This window comes from Colossoma macropomum, unplaced genomic scaffold (assembly GCF_904425465.1).
Source record: "Colossoma macropomum unplaced genomic scaffold, Colossoma_macropomum, whole genome shotgun sequence".
NCBI lineage: Eukaryota > Metazoa > Chordata > Actinopteri > Characiformes > Serrasalmidae > Colossoma > Colossoma macropomum.
This window is the reverse complement of record NW_023494805.1, coordinates 33646026-33664932: the sequence shown is the minus strand read 5'-3', so window position 1 is coordinate 33664932 and position 18907 is coordinate 33646026. Positions and strand designations below refer to the sequence as shown.

General features: G+C 40.3%; 1 protein-coding gene across 1 annotated transcript; it reads right to left on the bottom strand.

The window, feature by feature from the left end:
• Positions 1–1218: 1218 nt before the first annotated feature.
• Positions 1219–18368, bottom strand: arsj (arylsulfatase family, member J). The gene is made up of 2 exons (XM_036597622.1): positions 17800–18368; positions 1219–3229 (listed from the first exon to the last, which is right to left on the bottom strand). Exons 1-2 carry the CDS (start codon positions 18093–18095, stop codon positions 1846–1848), a joined length of 1680 nt encoding a protein of 559 aa, XP_036453515.1. The 5' UTR covers positions 18096–18368; the 3' UTR covers positions 1219–1845.
• Between the last annotated feature and the right edge of the window lie 539 nt (positions 18369–18907).

The following is an 18907-nucleotide window of genomic DNA, read 5'->3' as shown; positions in this document are numbered from 1 at the left end:
TTCCAACAACAGCAACTGGAACATGACATCATTTCTCCTGCTGTTTGTGTGTTCTGCAACCAACACCCACATTTGTCAGTATTATTTTCCCTCGGCAGCCTGAGCTTAATCTCCCATGGATTTTTGTAGTGGATGATAAATGTAGCATTCCTGGGTTCATGAGGGGTTAACTGTGATCCAAAAGCCTGAGAAGCTTTATAGATTTTCCACTTGAATGCGAGGTCCTCACCAACTGCTGCAAGAGAGAAAAATAACGGCATGCCAGCACTCTGTGTTTGTATACTTAGAAAGGGTGGAAATATAAGATACTGGAATGTGTTGCAAGGTATACATGATAATTAATACTTCATTAAAGACCCAGTCAGGAATCATAATACCTGGAAGGACAATTTTGGTACTGCAAGTACAAAAGTCCAGGACCAGCTGAAGTGCTTCATGGCTTATAAAAAAGTCGTAATATGCATACTTACCATTTCCTCCATAAGTTTAGTGGCAATTCAGAGGTTGAAATCACTCTAGATGACAACACTGGTTTACAGAAGAAGTTCTGAAGCTCCATAAAGTCACTAATGCCAAGAACATTTGCTCCACAACAGGGCCTTGAGATTAAATTTTGCATGAATTTAATAACAAATGTATCCAGGTAACTATGCTATTTTGCAAAACATGCCAAGTTGGTAGATGAAAGTGGGCTGTGCAGCTGCTTGCGTTTGTATCATGGTGGTAAAACCTCTTAAAACCTACACTATATCCATTTTACTGTAGGCTTTAGAATAAGGAAAATTGGAGGTAACGTTGTTGATACGTTTTGGGTGTGTTTCCTAGACAGCCAAAAAACTTAAATAAGCGAAAATGAGGAAAATAATACTTTTAAATCCTCCACTTTTATCACAGTGTTAAGCAACTGTGTACAAACTAAATAGTGTGGTCAAGGAAAGACGCACTAGCTGTCACCATGATGTTGCAATCACATTACCATAAAAAAGCAGCCTCCATGCTGTTAAATGAAACAGACACACGTTTTCTTGTGCAAGTGAAGTCGTCAAACTCTTCTTTGATAAATGATCATGCTTTGTTCAGTTAAATGCTTAAATGGTAAACTTCCACATCCCTTCCTCATATGAGCAGGAAGTTGCAACCAGATGGTATAGCCTGAAGGGGAGAACAGGCTGAAGAGGGAGATTAAGGACAGAAAGCAGAATGAAGGAGAGTGTTCACATTTGTGTTTTACTGTTTTTCATTCAAGTTTAACTGGTTCTGGACCACACGAAACAATAAGACGAACAAAAGACAAACATAGTATTTGAAAACTCTAAGGACTGAGGTCACAAAAACAATACTAATTGTATTCCACTACTGACTTTATCTCTGAATCTTCTGAACTTGGTTTCTAATCTGTGAACTAAATAGCTTTTAATCATACATAAAATAGAATTTCTCTCTTATTTGAGTACTTTGCTAAGAATTCAGCTTCGTCTATATACTATAATTTCTTTTTAACCTATCATTACATATCAAAAACCATTCTAAGGGACAAAGAAAGTTAAGCATGCAATAAAGGGTATAAAAATAAATATTCTTCTAAAGCTCCAACCAAAGTCTAAGCTGGAAACAGCAGTGTTTCAAGTGGGTTTCTTCCTAAGAACGAGATGCACAACAGTAACTGCTGTTGCTTATATATATGCATTATATAAATTCTCAAATCTCTAACTAGAGGTAAATCTATCTAAATATAGAACTCTGTCAGTGAAATTGACATTGTAAACAGATCGAGTCTGTCTGTCAGTCCCTGAGATTGTAAGTCTTTAAAAGTCTCTTGAAAAACTAAAATCAATGCAGATTGCTTTAGGCTTTCCTTTTGAGTTTCCCTCTCCGTTTCACTTTCTTCTTACGTCTCCTCCTCCCTAAATAATTGGAAAGAGCGTTATCATTTTCATCCTCCTCTTCGTCTTCGTCTGAGTACCATGGTCCCCAGACCCCTCCGTTGTACTGAGGATTAGATCGATAGTCCTTGGGTGGGTAGCGGCAAGGCACGGCCGTTTTGTCGTACTGTAGAAGCCTGAGTAGCATCTTCTTCACTATGTGTGGGTAGCGCCTTGAGAGGTCAACACGCTCAAAGGGGTCTGCTGTGATGTTGAAGAGCCAAACGGACTTTCCTCGATCCCAGCGCACACGCTCGTTGTGCCAGCGATTAACTAACAGCAGGGTGGAGAAGGTCTGTGGAGGAATCCAGTCACTGTAACCCGGAATACCTGTCAGAAGCTTCCAGTCTCCGACACGAAGAGCTGCCTGGACGGCCGTGTTCCAGATTCCATAGCCTGCCTTCCTTGAGCCATTCTTTGCTTTGGCGTAAATGGGGTCTATATTGTGGAGAATGTCCTGACGTGGTGAAGGCCGTCCTTCGCTGATGGACTCCCAGACATCATAGCCATCTAGGCTTTGGTCCTCATCCAGGGTACCTTCGGCAAGTGTTACTAGAGTTGGGTACCAATCAGTAATGTGCATCAAGGCCTTGCAACGAGTACCCTTCTTCACCAGTAGAGGGCTGTGCACGAACCCCACTGCCCGTATTCCTCCCTCCCAATAGGTTCCCTTGCTACCCCTTAGTGGCCAGTTGCTGCCCCCTGCCATAGGCTGACCTCCATTGTCCGAAGAGTACACCATGACCATGTTGTTGTAGTAACCGTAGCGCTTAAGTGCAAGAGTTAAATTGCGCACAGCCTCATCTAAGCAGCTGACCATGGCAGCGTACTTGCGGCGATGTAGATTTGGGATAGATTTATAACGCTCCAAATAGCGAGCTGGAACCTGGAGAGGGGAGTGCACTGCCTGGAATGCCAAGTACAGGAAGATTGGCCGTTTGGGATTATGCTTGGCTAGAATACTCACAGCCTTCTGAGTATACATGTGGGTGGAATAGATGCCTCGGTCTTGTTCCCAGGCAGCCTCCTCACCTTCATGCAGGTCATAGCCACACATTCCCGGGCTGTCACATTTGTAATGGCTGTAGTAGTCACCGCTCCCCAGCAGATAGCCAAAGAAGGTATCGAAACCGCGTTGTGTGGGCATGCAGCTACGCTTGTAGAAGCCAAGATGCCACTTGCCCACCATATGAGTGGAATATCCTGCGCTCTTCAGCTTTTGAGCGAGGGTGATGTTCTTTAGGGGTAGGCAGTTGGGCTGGGTGGGGCGGATAATTGAGTGTTGGAGCCCAGTGTGGATCTGGTACCTGCAGAAACAAAAAGGAAATCATGGTTTATATTCAATAATATGAAAATCAATAACAAATATAACCACAAGCGCTGATTAATGAGCAACATCGAGGCAACCTTAGGTCACCACCACCCACTGACCAATTTTTAGTCACTGCTCCTTACTATGCTCACATGGTATGTCTGGGATTTTTCAGGCATTTTGCTGAGAAATGTTAAGGATTTTTTGTAGCTCCTTAGTCATTATGACTTAGGAATTCATTGGCTGTTTGCCGCCAAACTGTTTGGCATAATTCCACCACATCTGGTGTGAAGACAGCTTCTTCTTCCCACTTGAAGCCAGACTGTTTGAACTGAACCAAGTTACATGATCATTAATAGTTCACTGAAAGCTTCCTTTAGTCAAATAGTTTGTCCTAACAACAAACCGGTGACCATTTTTTGTGAGCAGGATCTAGAGATCACTAAGTGCACTCCCTACATGCTTGGGCACCTAATTACTTCTTTTATGATAGCAAATCGCACACATCTGTATCCACACCCACATAGACACAAACACGTATGTGTATGTACAAAACCCAAACGCCAGCTATGTAGTTTAACAAATGAGGGGAAAGGAAATTACACACAGACTCTATTCAGCAAGTCTCTAGTAAATCTGCAGGAACAAGAAATTAGAAAAAGACACACATTAACAGATGCGTACACAAACAACCCACAACCCCATATACCTTTTCACTCTTTTTCTCTCCAGCCTGGTGTTTTTGTCTGTGCTCACTATTGCATGTTTCTCCTTCCTATGATCACATTTAGAGGATATAATAGATTGCCATAAGTATCTATCTTGAACCATAAAGCATGCTACAGTTTACAGTTGATTTGCAATAACAAAATACTGGTTAACTCAAATATATATTACTATTTTGCTTTGTTCATGCTTTTGCTTTCAGTCTTGCCTCGCTCCTTCTAGCAGATTCCATATATAATTAGATCAGCTTTGTGTCTATGATGTGTTCAGTGTTTCTTCGGCAACCTCTCTGACTGGCGGATGTGTTGAAAAGAGAAAGGCCTTTTCCCAATTCCAGGTGACTGTAATGTACACATTCCTGACAAACTCTGCAAGTTTATTTTGCACCTACAAAGGTGTTCTTCAGTAAGCACTTCATGTACTTCTTTAGCAAGCTCACATCAGAGCAGACTTTTTAGAGATATTACCCCTTGCAAATGTTTTGAACAAAAAAACTTTTTGAGGACTTTAGTTTAGTAAACAGTAAAGCTAACTACAGTAAAGCTGAAAGTTTACTAAGGCCAACAGTGACTTTTAATGTCCAAATACACTAACTAGCTACTTTCTGCTCACACTGAAAATACATCTCAAAGAGACCACAAGTGTGGACTGATCAAGGACTTCAACAGTTGAGGCTTCAAATATATTTCCAACATCACAGTGTCCCCACCACGATGCTCAGCCCTAACCCCTCCTGTTTATTAGTTATACCTTATCTATTCTTCTCCACTGATTCTCAGTGGTTTATGGAGATTTTTGGACTTTTTTTCACCATGTATTGTCTCATACATTGAGGGTTTCTGTTGCTTCTTTTCTTTTGTGGAACTATGGCTATGAAGCAGCTCAGTGTATATCTGTCCTTGTATTTTACAGCCCAGCTGCTGAGTTACCTATGGTTTTTGAATGACTTTGCTTTTTATAGAAACCAAATAAAAGTAACTCCACACGTACACACTGTTTTTTAGCCTCATGTGGCATAAAAGATTCCAACAAGACCTAAACAGAACTAAGAGCTAGTCACACTAAACTGAGTAAGGGGACTAAAGTGGATCAAATGAATATAAAATTGGAGATAACCAGTGGAGTCATGGCATCTCCACTCTGACCATAGATATGTCCATCCACAACACTTTGATTTTGGTCATTTTTACAGTGTTGCTTCTTCATGCAGCACTAAAGACCTTTTCACAAAATTCTCATGTGTTGGAGGAGGCAAACTAATAGCTGTCTGCAGACTTTACTCAGCTCACAGGGTTCTCCCACAGCTGGATCTTCAGGCATCTAGATTACATTTGCAATATAGCTGGATACAGAAGTGTCTCTGGATCTGTTTAGACAAAGTACTTTGACCTTTATCTCTCCAGCCTTTTTTCTTTGTCCAAAAGAACTTAATCAAAATGAAATTTAATCAACGCAAAATAATTCAAATAATATTATGCAATAATGACTGGCGGCCTGTCCAGGGTGTATCCTGCCTTCTGCCCAATGACAGCTGGGACAGGCTCCAGCACCCCACCGCGACCCAGAAGGATAAGCGGTTTAGATGATGTATGTATGTATGTATTATGCAATAGTTTGTCCGTCAAACACATTTTTTTGTGTTTTCTCAGTTTTGTGATATTAATATATTATATTAACTGGCTCCTAGCAATTTGGTGCCTTTGCATATCATGGCTATCTTCCTTTACAAAAAATTACTTTTTAGTTTTACATGATCATGCTAGAGTAAAAGTGAACTTTTTTCTAGTTAATGCAGACTGACTCTTCCACTCTTCCAGATCTTAAGCCGTTCCTCACTGCTTGACAGAATTCACAGGTATAACAGTCTTCTCATTTGTAGAATTTGGAGTTTTGAATGTCGAGTTTTTAGACTTGTCTTCACAAGTCTTCACTTACTAGTCATGAAAGTAAAAAATGTCATGAAACTGTCTAGACAAAGCAGTTATTTATGCAGAAGATGATACTGATGATAACAGGAGAAATAGTGTAGTTGTGTTGTTTTTGTGCTCAGGTTAATACAGATTTTCAGAGGGGATGAAAATCTGATGAGTGATGAAATATCATGTTACCAAAAGATTCAAGAGATGTCAACGATTCATGGAAAAGAACATTCATTCTGCCCCAAACTGCTCTTAAGATATATGCTAAAACACTGTGACAGACCTGCCACATATAAAATGATGTCTCTATCAAACATTTTTAAATTTCTTTGATTAAGCTCCCCTCTTTGAAGTTTGCAGACAGAAGACTTTGTTCTGTCTGGAAAGGGTTTCACTGTTTATGCGGTTAGCCGTTTGATTTAATTCCACCTTAGCTCTCAGCCAGGAGACAAAACAATGAGATTAAATTTACATCATCTGCTGCAGATGCTTAACCAAGCCTACAATTACACATTAAACAGAGGTTATTACTCAAAGAAATTATACAGCCAAACATTCAGTACTATGTGGATTAAATTAATCATTACATGAAGGTGAATAGATTACTAGACTGTACAACGGAGTGTGGTATGTTTGAATGTAATGAACCGGTGCTGGTATAACAAAGGATTCACTGTATCAGACACATTGGCATCAGGCAGTCTCAAAATAATTAGAATGGACCTAATCCAACAGCAACTCAACACTATACCACCAGATGTACATGATGACTTTCACTACACTAGGAAGCTAGTTATCTTTGACTCAGCATGACCAAAAACAATATCCTACAGGATGTGGCAGCAGTGGTCACTGAGCAGAGTGCTGAGTTCATGAGGGAAGGGCCTTCCTGAAAAGTACCAAGGCAGTAGACAGCATTGCCACACTCGTAGGTGTAGTTTCCACTGGGGGGCCATGTCCTCTCCACTTTTCTAAATCCAGTTTTGGTCCCCCAACCACTTTCAAAGTTTCCTAGAAGTTGTGGAAGAAACTGCTAGGGAAAGTCTACTAACACTGTCCAGCTGTAGTAATCCGGCTGATAGAATTATAATATTGGTTCACCGATCCATATGAATCAATCTAAAGTAGGTTACATACAGTATGTTTACATACACTTAATAATCCGATAACTGCAGAAAATCATTTTGTCAGTAATCTGATCAACACGTTTATATGTGCTTGAGTAATCAGATAATGGGAAAACTCCGGGTCTAGACGAGTCAGGCAGTAATCGGATTTCTGCTTTGCAACCGGCCAATAAACTCGCAGAAGACGATGTGAGGTAAACGTAATGTAAAACTCAAACTTCATGCCGCTGCTTTTTTTTTAAACATTGTACCATTTTTCCTTGAAATATGAACATATGTTATCTAGAAGATGAAGAATAAAGTGCTTTGCTCCCGTCTCATGGCAACGCTGCTTGTTTATGTCCAGTACAGCAGTCTGTTCCGCACATGCACAGACTGAGAAATCCGAAAGTAATCAGAGTAAGAGTTTACCTGCACTGAGCAATCTGATTACTGAGCTAAAATCCAGCTCCCTTTATCAGATTTCTTAATCGGATTTCTAGATCGGAGTCTTGTATTTACATGGCCATTTGAATAAAGGGATAACTGCAGAAAGGATTACTGAGTGCATGTAAACGCACTCACTGATATATGGATTCATCTTCAGTATATTACACTGACATATGCATTAGTAGCGTACTCTCACTAAGGCAAAGAAATATGTTTTAAACATTCAAAACTGAAGAGCAGAAAAGGAAGAAAAGCAATAAAGCCATGAGAGGATGATCCATACTGTCAGTACAAATTTCAGGAATGACAGTATTTGTATGCTTCAACTTCATAGTGCGCAACCACCCCCCACGCCCCTCCACATAACACTTCTGACACCAAAACCACGCCTTGTCCACACTCACACCAACCGCGAATTAAATGTAATGCTTTACTTTATATAAGAGTGGATTACAAATGGCTTAATAATAAAGAACATAAACAACCAAAAGCAAGTTTAGGTCAGTGTAATAGCCATACAATTAAGAATTCGGAACTTAGTTCACAAATGTCTTCACTAATAGAAAAAACAAAAGCAGTCTTTCAGTGTGCTGGTATCTAAGCTGTCAATGGAACCAGCCCCAAAATTACAACAGCAATTTTACTGCTTTCTTCTGGAACCAACTCAGCAAAGGTACTGGTGCCACTGACTTCACAGTTGTCTGCTTTTCTGAACGCCCAGACAACCAGACTACCCTCATCCTTCGCTCAGTCTCCTTCCCTCCCCTCCCCTCATCTCTCTCTCTCTCTCTCCACTCCCCTCACCCCCTCCTCTCTCGAGACTCCGTGTGAACAGGCAGTCCCTCATCAGGCCAGGAGAGGAATAAGAGCTCTATTTGTTTTTGGAGAAATTGGTGTGCGGCAACATGCAAGCTGTTAAATAACGTGCAAATCAACATGAGCCCACAATGTTCTACTGTCCATGCAGGTGCACAAACACACTCACACACATACACATATATATGGGATATTTAACACACTGGTAAGTTTATATACTGTATGGTGGTCTTTCACCACACCTTTAAAAGCATGCTGTTCTTATTCTCTGCAAAATCACTCCCCTCAAGTGTGCTTACACGCACACATACATGCACTCATTCTCAGTCCATGTAAAACAGAGCAGCTGTGCTGGCTATCATTCTACTAGTCTGGTAATTTATAGATTCTCCAAGACTTCAGCCTTGGAGGGAATGTGTGGGCACTGCATGGCACAGCTGCTTCTCTAAACTGCAAGAGCACAAGCATGGCACTACATGTGGACATTAATCTTTCATCAAGTAGTTAAAAAGATTTCTGACTAAAATCATTTTGTCCATTTGACCCAGTATGTCAGAAAAAATCTTAACCTGAGGAATGAGCCCTACGGTGAGACATTTTGGAAAAGAATGTGTCCATGTGTTTGATTGTAGCCTCAAACATCTGTGGAGATTTCTTGCACTCTTAGCTATGAAAACATGTAAGGATATCCTAGGCTTCTAAGCTGCAGATGTGTCTAAAGTTTGGCTGCTATAGCAACAATTCAGCCAGAACACCAGGCTGGTTTAATATATGACTTAAAACTGCCCAAAAATAAGCCCTATTCTAAGCACATTTGAAGATGACATCAGCATAAAATAAAAATGACTATGTTGGTATTTATTAAGAGCTTCAATACTGATTTAATGTTTAAAAAAAATTTATTTATTCCAAACCATAGAAATGTCACAAGTATAAGTAGACCTCCATTCTTAAAAATAACGCGTTGCTTGGAACAATGCCACAGAAGAACCACTTTTGGTTCCCTAAAGAAAATGTTTTTTGTAAATAAAATGCGTGAATATGAAGAAGCATTAAGGAAGTTTAAAGGCCCTCCACATAATGTATAGGTTCTAAAACAAGTAACCCTTTAAATCTGATGTAAAAATGTGGCTATTACAGCCGTTTAATCCATTCTTCGCCATTAATAATGTGATTTCTCAGTGCTGTTGTGGCACTTAACTGATATGTAAAGAGCATAATCTAATGAAATCTAATCATAATCTAATGAGAATGAGTCAATTTTTATTTTGTCACAAACTACCTTTTTGAACAAGAAATGCATCAGTAAGTCAGTCGCATTTTATCATTACTCTGCATAGACAAAATGATCATGAGCAGTTACTGATGTGGGCTGCATTCTGAATGAGCTTGGACACTCACTCACAGTACATCTAGCAGTAAAAGACGCCTTGTGCATCTTTTTATAGAGAAAATCAACAAAATGTAATTTGACCATGACGAATAACTTTTGCACATGACTATGTTTCACTGTGTGCAGTGTGGACATGTACGCGCTGTAACTCCTCTGGAGGCAGATTTAAATGAGTTAGAGTCATCGCAATCTCGCTGGCGAGACATTCAGTTCAATGAGGTTAAAGGTTTTTCCTAAAAATGTACATCCAATCCAAGAACCATTTAAAAACCTTTATTTTAAAGCAGATATGGCATGTTTGAGAGACCCAAATAAGAATGGTATATCTTGAGGCTTGGAGATCATTGTTGTAGAGCAGAATGAAGAGGTTTTCTGCTCTGGTGGTCTGCAACAAACTCTTGTAAGAGATAGTGGGTGTATTGTTGGAACTGATTCTACCACAACAGATGAGATGTGTACAGGAAACCTTTCACCCACCCCAACATTTAGCAGACAGTTATAGACCCAACCAGCCCCACCGCTGAGCTCCACCACAGATGAGACAGCACATGAAGGCTGAGGTGAAGTAAACATTCAGTGTCCTCAAGGAGACCAGTTAAACATAAACAGCAATGCATTGTAAAAATCTTTAATTATTGAGTTAGCTCATGTGCAACTGCACCCTGTCTTTTTTCCACAAGCAATTTAAGATTTTGGCATTCTTTAATCCAAAAGGCTTTAACTGCTGCTGCGGTTCAGTTCTTGTTTGAATGTATACTGCCCAGTAATAACACAAAAAATCCAATAAAAGACCAGTGTTGTCCTTTTCACAAGCAATTTAAGCTAAATATGCTTTGTTTGCACACTGATACTGTTTTTAGATCTTACCCCAGCCATTTAGCCATTTATGAAGCCTTTCTGGCCAACTTTTGACATTTTGTGTACATTCCTGCAAATGAAGCTTATTTTCTTCTTCATTTTCATTTCTTCTTTATTCTTTTAGTACATTTCAACAGGTCTTAAACCACAATAACACTCACTGCATCAACAAATACTACACTATACATGTCGGCATATTAGTCTAGTTGTTGTATAACCAGTCTTTGTTTCCAGGAGTGTCTTGCTGGTCTCTACATTCCAACTTAGACCCTTGCAGTGAGAATGCGACGGCCCTTAACTTCACGGGTCCTCTCCACAAATCAGTCATCCATACAAAGATCTCAACAATGCATGGTATGTGCTTGTACATGTGGAATTCCACAACATCCTGCTCTCTGTGTGGATGATTGTGCGAGAGGGGACTCTTAGGTGGAGAGAACAGGTGAAAAACGTTTAGCATGAGTGAGCACTTAAAAGATGACTGAAATAGTTACCAGCACAGCCTTAAGCTTTACTGTCTCTGATTTTTACCCAACCTATATCAACCTCTAGATAAAAGCAGTTTATAAAACAAATAGTTGTGGTTCTAAAATTAGAATGGCTGGGCAACATTTTAAGCGGCTGTAAAATACTTGAAATATACACGCATATGACTGCACACATCAATTAAAATCTGTTTTAAAAAAGGTTTATTATTCAGTAGCTACAGGGACTTCAATGCAAACTAATGGAGTTATTCTTAGGTTATAGAAGTGTGTAATAATACTTTGGGCCTGCTGATGGGCCCATGGCTTGTAAAGGGGTTAAAAAAAACAGATTTTTCAAAATTACTGCATAATTAAAGCTTCACTATGTAAGATTTATTTGTTAAAATTGAAAGAATATAGTGTTCTTGTGCTGCAGCGAGTCTCTCTGTAAGGGGTGAAATATTCAGAAGTCAGAGCTGTCGCGCCGGATTTGGCGGGAGTTTTTTCAGACCACAATTTTACATGTTGACGTCACACACAAAGACTCATACAGAAGGTCCGGCTTGATATGCACTGAGGTTACCTGAGCAGCATTGGTGGGGGCGTTGCTCACAGTGCCGAAAGTTAGTGAAAGAAAGGACAGAGATATCACTGCATATGGAGACATCGGAACCTGCAGTCAAAGCAAAGAAATGCAGAACTGAAGAGGGCCTGTGTTCTAACAATCTGTTATTCCCACTGAACGATCCCACCGAGCATTCGCATATCATTAGTACAGCATAGTAACTCAGTGTTTTTAACAATTTATTGTGTTTTTTATGTTAATTTAGTACAGACTCAGCTTAACATTACTACTTACCCCTGATAAGGTGAATTAGGTTATCAAAATATCCTAATTATTTTTCAAATGCTACTAACATTTTCTGATGAGGACATTTACAGTGTTCTTGTTTTTTTCTCAATCCACCTTAAATGGTGCAGCAGTTACATTCTGGCACCTGAGGCGTTATAGTAACTGCTGCACCATTTAAGGTGGAACATTTGAAAAAGAAGCTAAAGGGGAGCTAAAAGAGCAACAGAACTCAAGCTAAGACCACAATCAACACTGGCTAGGCTTTTCAGAGGTAGACAGCTCCTTGATCTGAAGGGACTCAGACTCAGGCAGTCAGATTATTACTGCTGTGGAATTTAATGTTACCCTTGTAACATAATGAAATGTATCCTTGTAATTGTTAAGTTGTTTTAGCTCTATAGCTAACGTTAGCTGGCTTATGCTAATATTAGCCAATTACTTGGATAAAGGTGCCTTTTTTGCTCATCTTTTATTATTTGAGTTCATCTTTTATTGTTTGATAAACCAGGCTAGCCATTATTCTCAGACACCTTCCGGTGCTACTGTCTAACTCATTGCATATAAGCAAGCAATATAAAATATACTTGGCTAACATTGCCTAAATAGGTATCTGACTGAGTGGAGGTTTACATAATTAATGGACACATGCTACCCGGCTGTTGTATGAATAGTAATGTTAGTGAATGTTAGTTAATGAATATCAGTTATCTGTGGTGAAGCCATAACATATAACATATCCATACTCTTCCCCTCAGTTACGAATTGGTAAGTTTCTGTACTATGCACCATTCCACCACTCGATGGAATTCTCCTTTATGGGAGTTTTACCCCACTTTGCATCATGCCTAACATCCCTTAACCGTGGTTAAACTATGTGGCTTACTGCTTTATCATTAACCTCTGCAGGGTTTTGAAAAATGTGGTAACATGTAGTATTTTAAATTCATAAAGAGAAAAATAAATGTTAAGCCAAAGCTAAAGTGATTTTATTAACTTTTATCGATGATCTGTTATTATACACACATAAAAACAGCTAACATCTACTTAAAGATCTCTTTCCTTCGAATCAAACCACACCATTCTGTTGGTCTGTTGACATAACCACTGTAGCATATTTCCAGGTTATCCTGCACACAATTAAACTGAAATCACTACTTGTATGCAATCAAATTATCCCGCAAAACATATGTTTTTTGGCCACCAATGCCACCAGTTCCTACCAGCCCCGAACCAAGCTTTACTTGAAGCCCAGCCAGTTCTATTCCTTGGTCGAGTGTCCCTCTTACATCTGGTCTGAATAAACACATTTGACTCCAATCTACAGCTAATCACATTCAGACCCTGCATCATTAAAACTTGTTCTCTTGGTCTCTCCCTCCAATTTACAATCTTTCAGTCACGCCTTGCTTCACTTTCAGACCTTAATAGATTACCTTCCCTTTGCCTGATCCTTCCTTTTTCATCCCCTGATTAAGGCAGAAACCAGGACGCTTACAATGTAAGCATTTTTCATTATCCTGTCATTATACATTGCACACCATCTTTTGTTCTATTAAGTCAACATGATCTACTGTACCGCAGAAGTAAAAGGGAGGACATGTTAGTATAAGGAGAGGAGGAAGCAGATGTACTCTTTATGCTCCTCTGAAACTCATATAACACCAGCCCAGGCTGGATTACAGTGGTTTGCAGAGTCAAAAGAAGGAGTGACTGCAGATCTTAACATGTGCCATATGGATTGATATGGTCTGTAAATGCAGAGGTCAAACAAGGTCAGAGACCATACAAATGATCTACACTACAAGACATGGAGCATACTCATATGGCAATTTTCTGGTGTTTTAGCAAATTTGGCCTTTACCTGATTCATGTCATACACCTGGTTGTCAAGTGTTGGCTTGGCTTTATTGGATGTAACTTTAGGAGACTGTCAGAGGAGCTTCTCTTGATCTTCTTTGACATTTTTACATGCTGAACACAAGTCTTGATTAAGCAATATTTTATTAAGACACGCAATGCTCTTATCAGCTTACAAGTTGGCAACCTCTGTTTTTTGGATCCGATGAAGGACAAAGGAATTCCATGTCTATCTGGGATGGTTTGAATTTCCTCTTTCTGGCCCATCATTAACTAATTTGTCATATCCCCTGTCTTGCCAAGGAGGCAAACATTGTCCAGCCAACTCAATGCCATTTTGCTAGCACATATTCCGCATTCTTTCTTCTGACCTTTAAAAATGGACGGTGGCAGCTGTCAAGTAAGACCCCCCCCCCATAGCCTTTTCTATGAACTTCCTCCCACTGCTGGAGACTGCTCAGAGGTCTCTCAATAAGCATGAACGTTAAGCGCATCTAGTGGGCCATCCTAGCTAAACTAGTGAACTAGCTTAAGGTCTGTTTGTGTTAAATAAACTTGTGTTCAAGTAATTTTAGGGTATTAGTCATAAGGAGTTACCATATGTTATGCTCTGTTCTTCAGGGACTTTTATTCTGAAGAGCAGGGCTAGTTTCGGGAAGGATGTGCATTGCTGTAGCAAGCTTAGTCAGAGCTGGCTTAATCAGGAGCCTGGCCACTTCCTACTTCCCTTGTTATATCAAAAACAGGACAGTAAAACAGCAGAGGGCGCCAAAACCAATTGGGGGTGAATGGAGCTAAATGGCTAAAAATGAAAAGTTAAAATAGTTTCTAATCACTGGCCCAGAACTTTCCTTTAATTTTAGAAAGTAGAAGGATGTACTTCACTAAAAAAGCAAAGAAAACCTGTATGTTTCCTTTTTTCTACAGCAAAAAGGTTTTGGGCAGCAGCTAGTATTACTGCTACTGAGTGCTGATTAGTTGGCGAGCGGAGCAGCTCATTGGCTGTTCGTGTTCACTGATATCATGCAACGCACATGAGGCACCATTTTAAACTCCTATAACTCGAGTTCTAAAGTGCCTAAACATATATAAGGATATGAATGCGTTCTTTTATCTTAAAAATGTTTAAACATTTATAAACTATGATTTTACGCAAATGTTCCATATTAACCTATTCATTTTGGATTCGCTCTGGAGCGCCCTCTAGCGTTTGAGAAACGCGGAAGACATTACAGAGTGGTAATTCTCCTCTCTACAAGTTCTCTGGCTTCGTAGTATAGTGCTAATAGTTCACTGTGTTTTCCCCTTTGTTTTGTAAACTGTTTTTGAGTTTTTGTGTAAAGCAAGTTATGGAACAGAACCATATTTTATTTTTTTCCTGTCCACTGAGCCAATATATGGTTCAATGTGATCACGTGAGGTGTTACTGGTGTTTTGATTGGCTGTTTCATGAAGCTAGTTTCACAAAGTTGGGACGCTTGCAACTGTTGTGGCAGGAGTTGCAAGACCCTTTACATTACACAACAAGTACATACTGTTTCATGTAGGTTTCAAGTAACTAAAGTTGCATAAAAGTTTCACTGTGTAAAGCCAGCTCAGTAACTACTATAAATTATTTTGTAACTTTTATAAAACTAATGTATATGTAGTTATCAGAATGAAGGACTGAAGTGTGGGCCACATATGAGCCCTCACAGTTTAAGGGGTTAAGCCAAGTAGGAGGCAAAAATGTCCCTACTTCCATGTCTTTGCCTCTCTCAATAGGGGGACTTACCTCGTATGAAGAGATATGTCTTTCTTCTCTCTTCTTTCTACTGAGGTCACCAGACAGATGCTGAGACATTTTATGAGTCTTTACATTCTCCACATCAATCTATTTTGTGCTGACAGGCATGAAAATAAGGTCCAACATTTCTTACCTTGAAAGTAATGGATGGGTGAGTGGAGTGAGGTTTCCTTCTAATGTGTGGTCTCAAAGTCCAGAGGGCCCTGCTGCTTCAAATCATTGGGTTTAAACTGAGTCTGTAGTTAATTTATTTCTGGTAAGTATTAATTTAATAATCACTGTGCAGCTCTTAGACATCAAGACACAGGCTTTCGGTAAGTGTTTGGCATTTAATGGTGAATTCAGATGCATTTGGGGTTTAACTGCACTCTTGAACAGCTGCACTCAACATCAACACTAACTGCACTTCACTCAACACCACTAGCTTACTGTGAATGAAAGGTCTGAGTGACATGCTGTCAGTGGATACATAAAAAATATGAACACCTGCACAATGTCTGCCATTTATCTACAGCTCACAGAAAATCAACATTTAAGACAAGCAGATATTCAAACTGGACAGACTATCACTAAACTACCAAACTATGATCGCAAAATCTTTTGGGATTTTTTCCATCTTATAAAAGAAGAGACAAAGTTAAAAGGTGTGTGTATTTTCAGATTCATCTATCTGCTGGGTTTATAGTGTAAGGAACTCTTCAAATACTCCTGATCTAAAACTATGCAACTTGTCCCAAAAAGTAAAAGTGCTCTTTTTTCAAAAGCTGTCATTGTCCCAAGTCATACCTGACCACTCCCTAGTAGCCTGCAGTGCATTTCATTTCTTTTTTGAATAAATGTCATTGGAACAAGAAGGGCTCTAACATCGATGCTCTTATTTATTTTGAAGTCTTTAGGTGATGATAGTGAGGCCACTTTTTCATTACTTTCAAAGCAGACTGTCAAAAGAGATGCCCAGCAAGCTTCCTGTCTCCTGAGGCGTGGACCAGATGTTTCACGACAGGAAAGAGCAGTGGAGGGCTTTGAAGAATTCACTCGATGATACTGCTATATTGAATGCATAAGGCTATAGATCATACAACATTTACAGGGCATACAATGATTTATAGTTGTAATGATTTGCAAGAAATGTAAGGACAGTCAATGGTTTATAGCAGTATGTGTTAGCTGTCATATCCAGAGCTGTCTATGGTACAGATAAAATGAGCAGCTGGTAGTTTGTTTCTGACATGGTTACACAGCCAGTGTCATATTGCTTGATGTCTGATCAAATGTTTAAACAACCATTTATGTCACATCCACACTTTTGCTTGTTATCACCCTTAATTTAAGGGTTCTTTAGCAAAGGCAAAAAGTTAAATAAAGAACCAGGACAACTATAAAGAACAATTTGAATATATAAATGGCTCTTTTATCATTGAAAACCTGCTGTCTATTGACCTTATATTGTATCATTGCTTAGAGAGTGAGCATAGTTTGCTGTGCAGATGTCAAAAGAAGTGGTCAGTTGCAGAGGTAATACACTAATTGCAAGACCTAGGCCTACGTTGATGCTGTGAATACTCGTCTCTGGACTAGTGGAACATGTGTAGAAAGTATCACATCTCATTATTATCAGTATCATTATTTAAGCAGATTTTAGTGCATTGTGTCACCTGATGCAATATCAGTTAGCACAACTGGGTGCACACTTAAAAAAGATGATTCTTCAAGAGTTCTTTAGTAAAAGCAACCATGAGTTCTATATAGAACAATTTGCATACCTAATTGGTTCTTTGCATGGTGAAACGATTCTTCAGATCTGCTGTTCTGTACAGCACCAAAAAGGATACTTCTATTCTTATGATATCAAGCTTGCAACCGTAGAAGAACCCTTTTTGATGCTATACAGAACCATTTTCAAAAAGGTTCTATACAGAACCATATTCAACACATTCTCCATCAAGCTAAAGAACCATTTCACTGTGCAAAAAAAAAGCTTCTATACAGAACTCAAGGTTCTAAATAGAACCATTCCCAGAGCCCTGCTGGTGACATCCCATATAAATAAAAAAAATGCATGGCCACACCTTATTAACGCATGGGAACAAGATCCTAATGCGTGGCCACAACTTAGTAAGGCGTGGGAATGAGATAATTAAGTCGTGGCCACGACTTGGTAAGGCGTGGGAACAAGATCATGCCTTACTAAGTCATGGCCACTCATTAGAATCGCGTTCCCACGCCTTAATAAGTCATGGCCACGCATTATTTTTATTTATACAGGATGCCACCAGCGGGGCTCCGCAGAAAACCCTTGAAGAACCATCTGTTTAAGTGTGTAGAGTATCTCACCTGCCAGTCATGAGCTGACTCCGGGAAGGGCTGCACAGAGGTTGTACATAGTAGTTCTCCAGCTTGACTCCCGTTGCAGCGAGCCAGTCCAGTGTCGGGGTCTTTATTTCGGACCCGTGGTAGCCCACGTCTCGAAAGCCTTGGTCGTCGACCATGACAAAAATGATATGAGGCTGGGAGGTAGGCTTGTCCACTTCGTTCGCGCGACTCGTGTGGAGGTTGTTCGCCCATCTGCCGTAAGTGCAGCTCACAACGCTGCAGAGACAAAACCCGGTCAGAACTCCCAGCACTAACATGGTCGCCTCGGAGCTCACAGTGAAGCGCTCGGAGCCTTCGCTGTCAGTCTGCGGAGGACACGGAGTCAGAAGCTGCGAATGGAAGTGTGTGTGCTGCCGCCTCTCCTCACAGCGTGTGTGTCTGCCATGGCCGGAGCGCGAGCTCTCTCGGCTCGAGGACGCGCGCGCGAGCGGGCGGAGCAGAAGCGCTTGGGGATCAGGTTCACCCCGAGTCTCCGACCGTCACCGCAGAAAACCACGACAACTGAGAGGCGACTTTCGGGAAGACAGCAGTAAGAATCACCTCAGAAAGTCACACATTTAAAGCTGTCGTTCTGTATAAACTCCTCTCACAGCCGTTAGCCTGACGCTAATTACTACCTCACAGCGACTGTGGGCTGTTCAACGGTTCACTGCTCACCGATAACAGCACCTCCTCAAACCTACTTATGTCGAAAATAACAGGTAAAACGTGTCATTGCTCCTCCAGGTTGAGCTATGTTTTACACAGAGTTTCTATTCTAAGTCTCCTCTGCCTCTTTCCTCAGCCCACGACTCTGAGCCGCCGTCTACATTAAAAGACAACCTCACTTGTAAAGTGACCAATGTAGCTTTCCACACTTCTCAGCTTATCTTAGCCGCCGTCCCAAGACTCCTCCCTGCTCAGGCGGAACTTCAGCACAAATGTGTTTTTTAAGTTTTAATGGTCTGTTTCCGTTGCCCATCAGCCTACCAGCCTGGGCAGGATGGACTATCTTCTTAGAAGCTTAAAGGGGACTTCCACTGATTTCCCAGACTTTCTGCATTACTCTGCACTGAGATGTAAACAAAGT

Coding starts and splice junctions, on each gene's coding strand:
- arsj (XM_036597622.1), bottom strand. CDS start 18,095: ATGTTAGTGCTGGGAGTTCTGACCGGGTTTTGTCTCTGCAGCGTTGTG. Junction 3,230..17,799: donor AGTCAGCTCATGACTGGCAG/GTGAGATACTCT, acceptor TTGTTTCTGCAG/GTACCAGATCCACACTGGGC.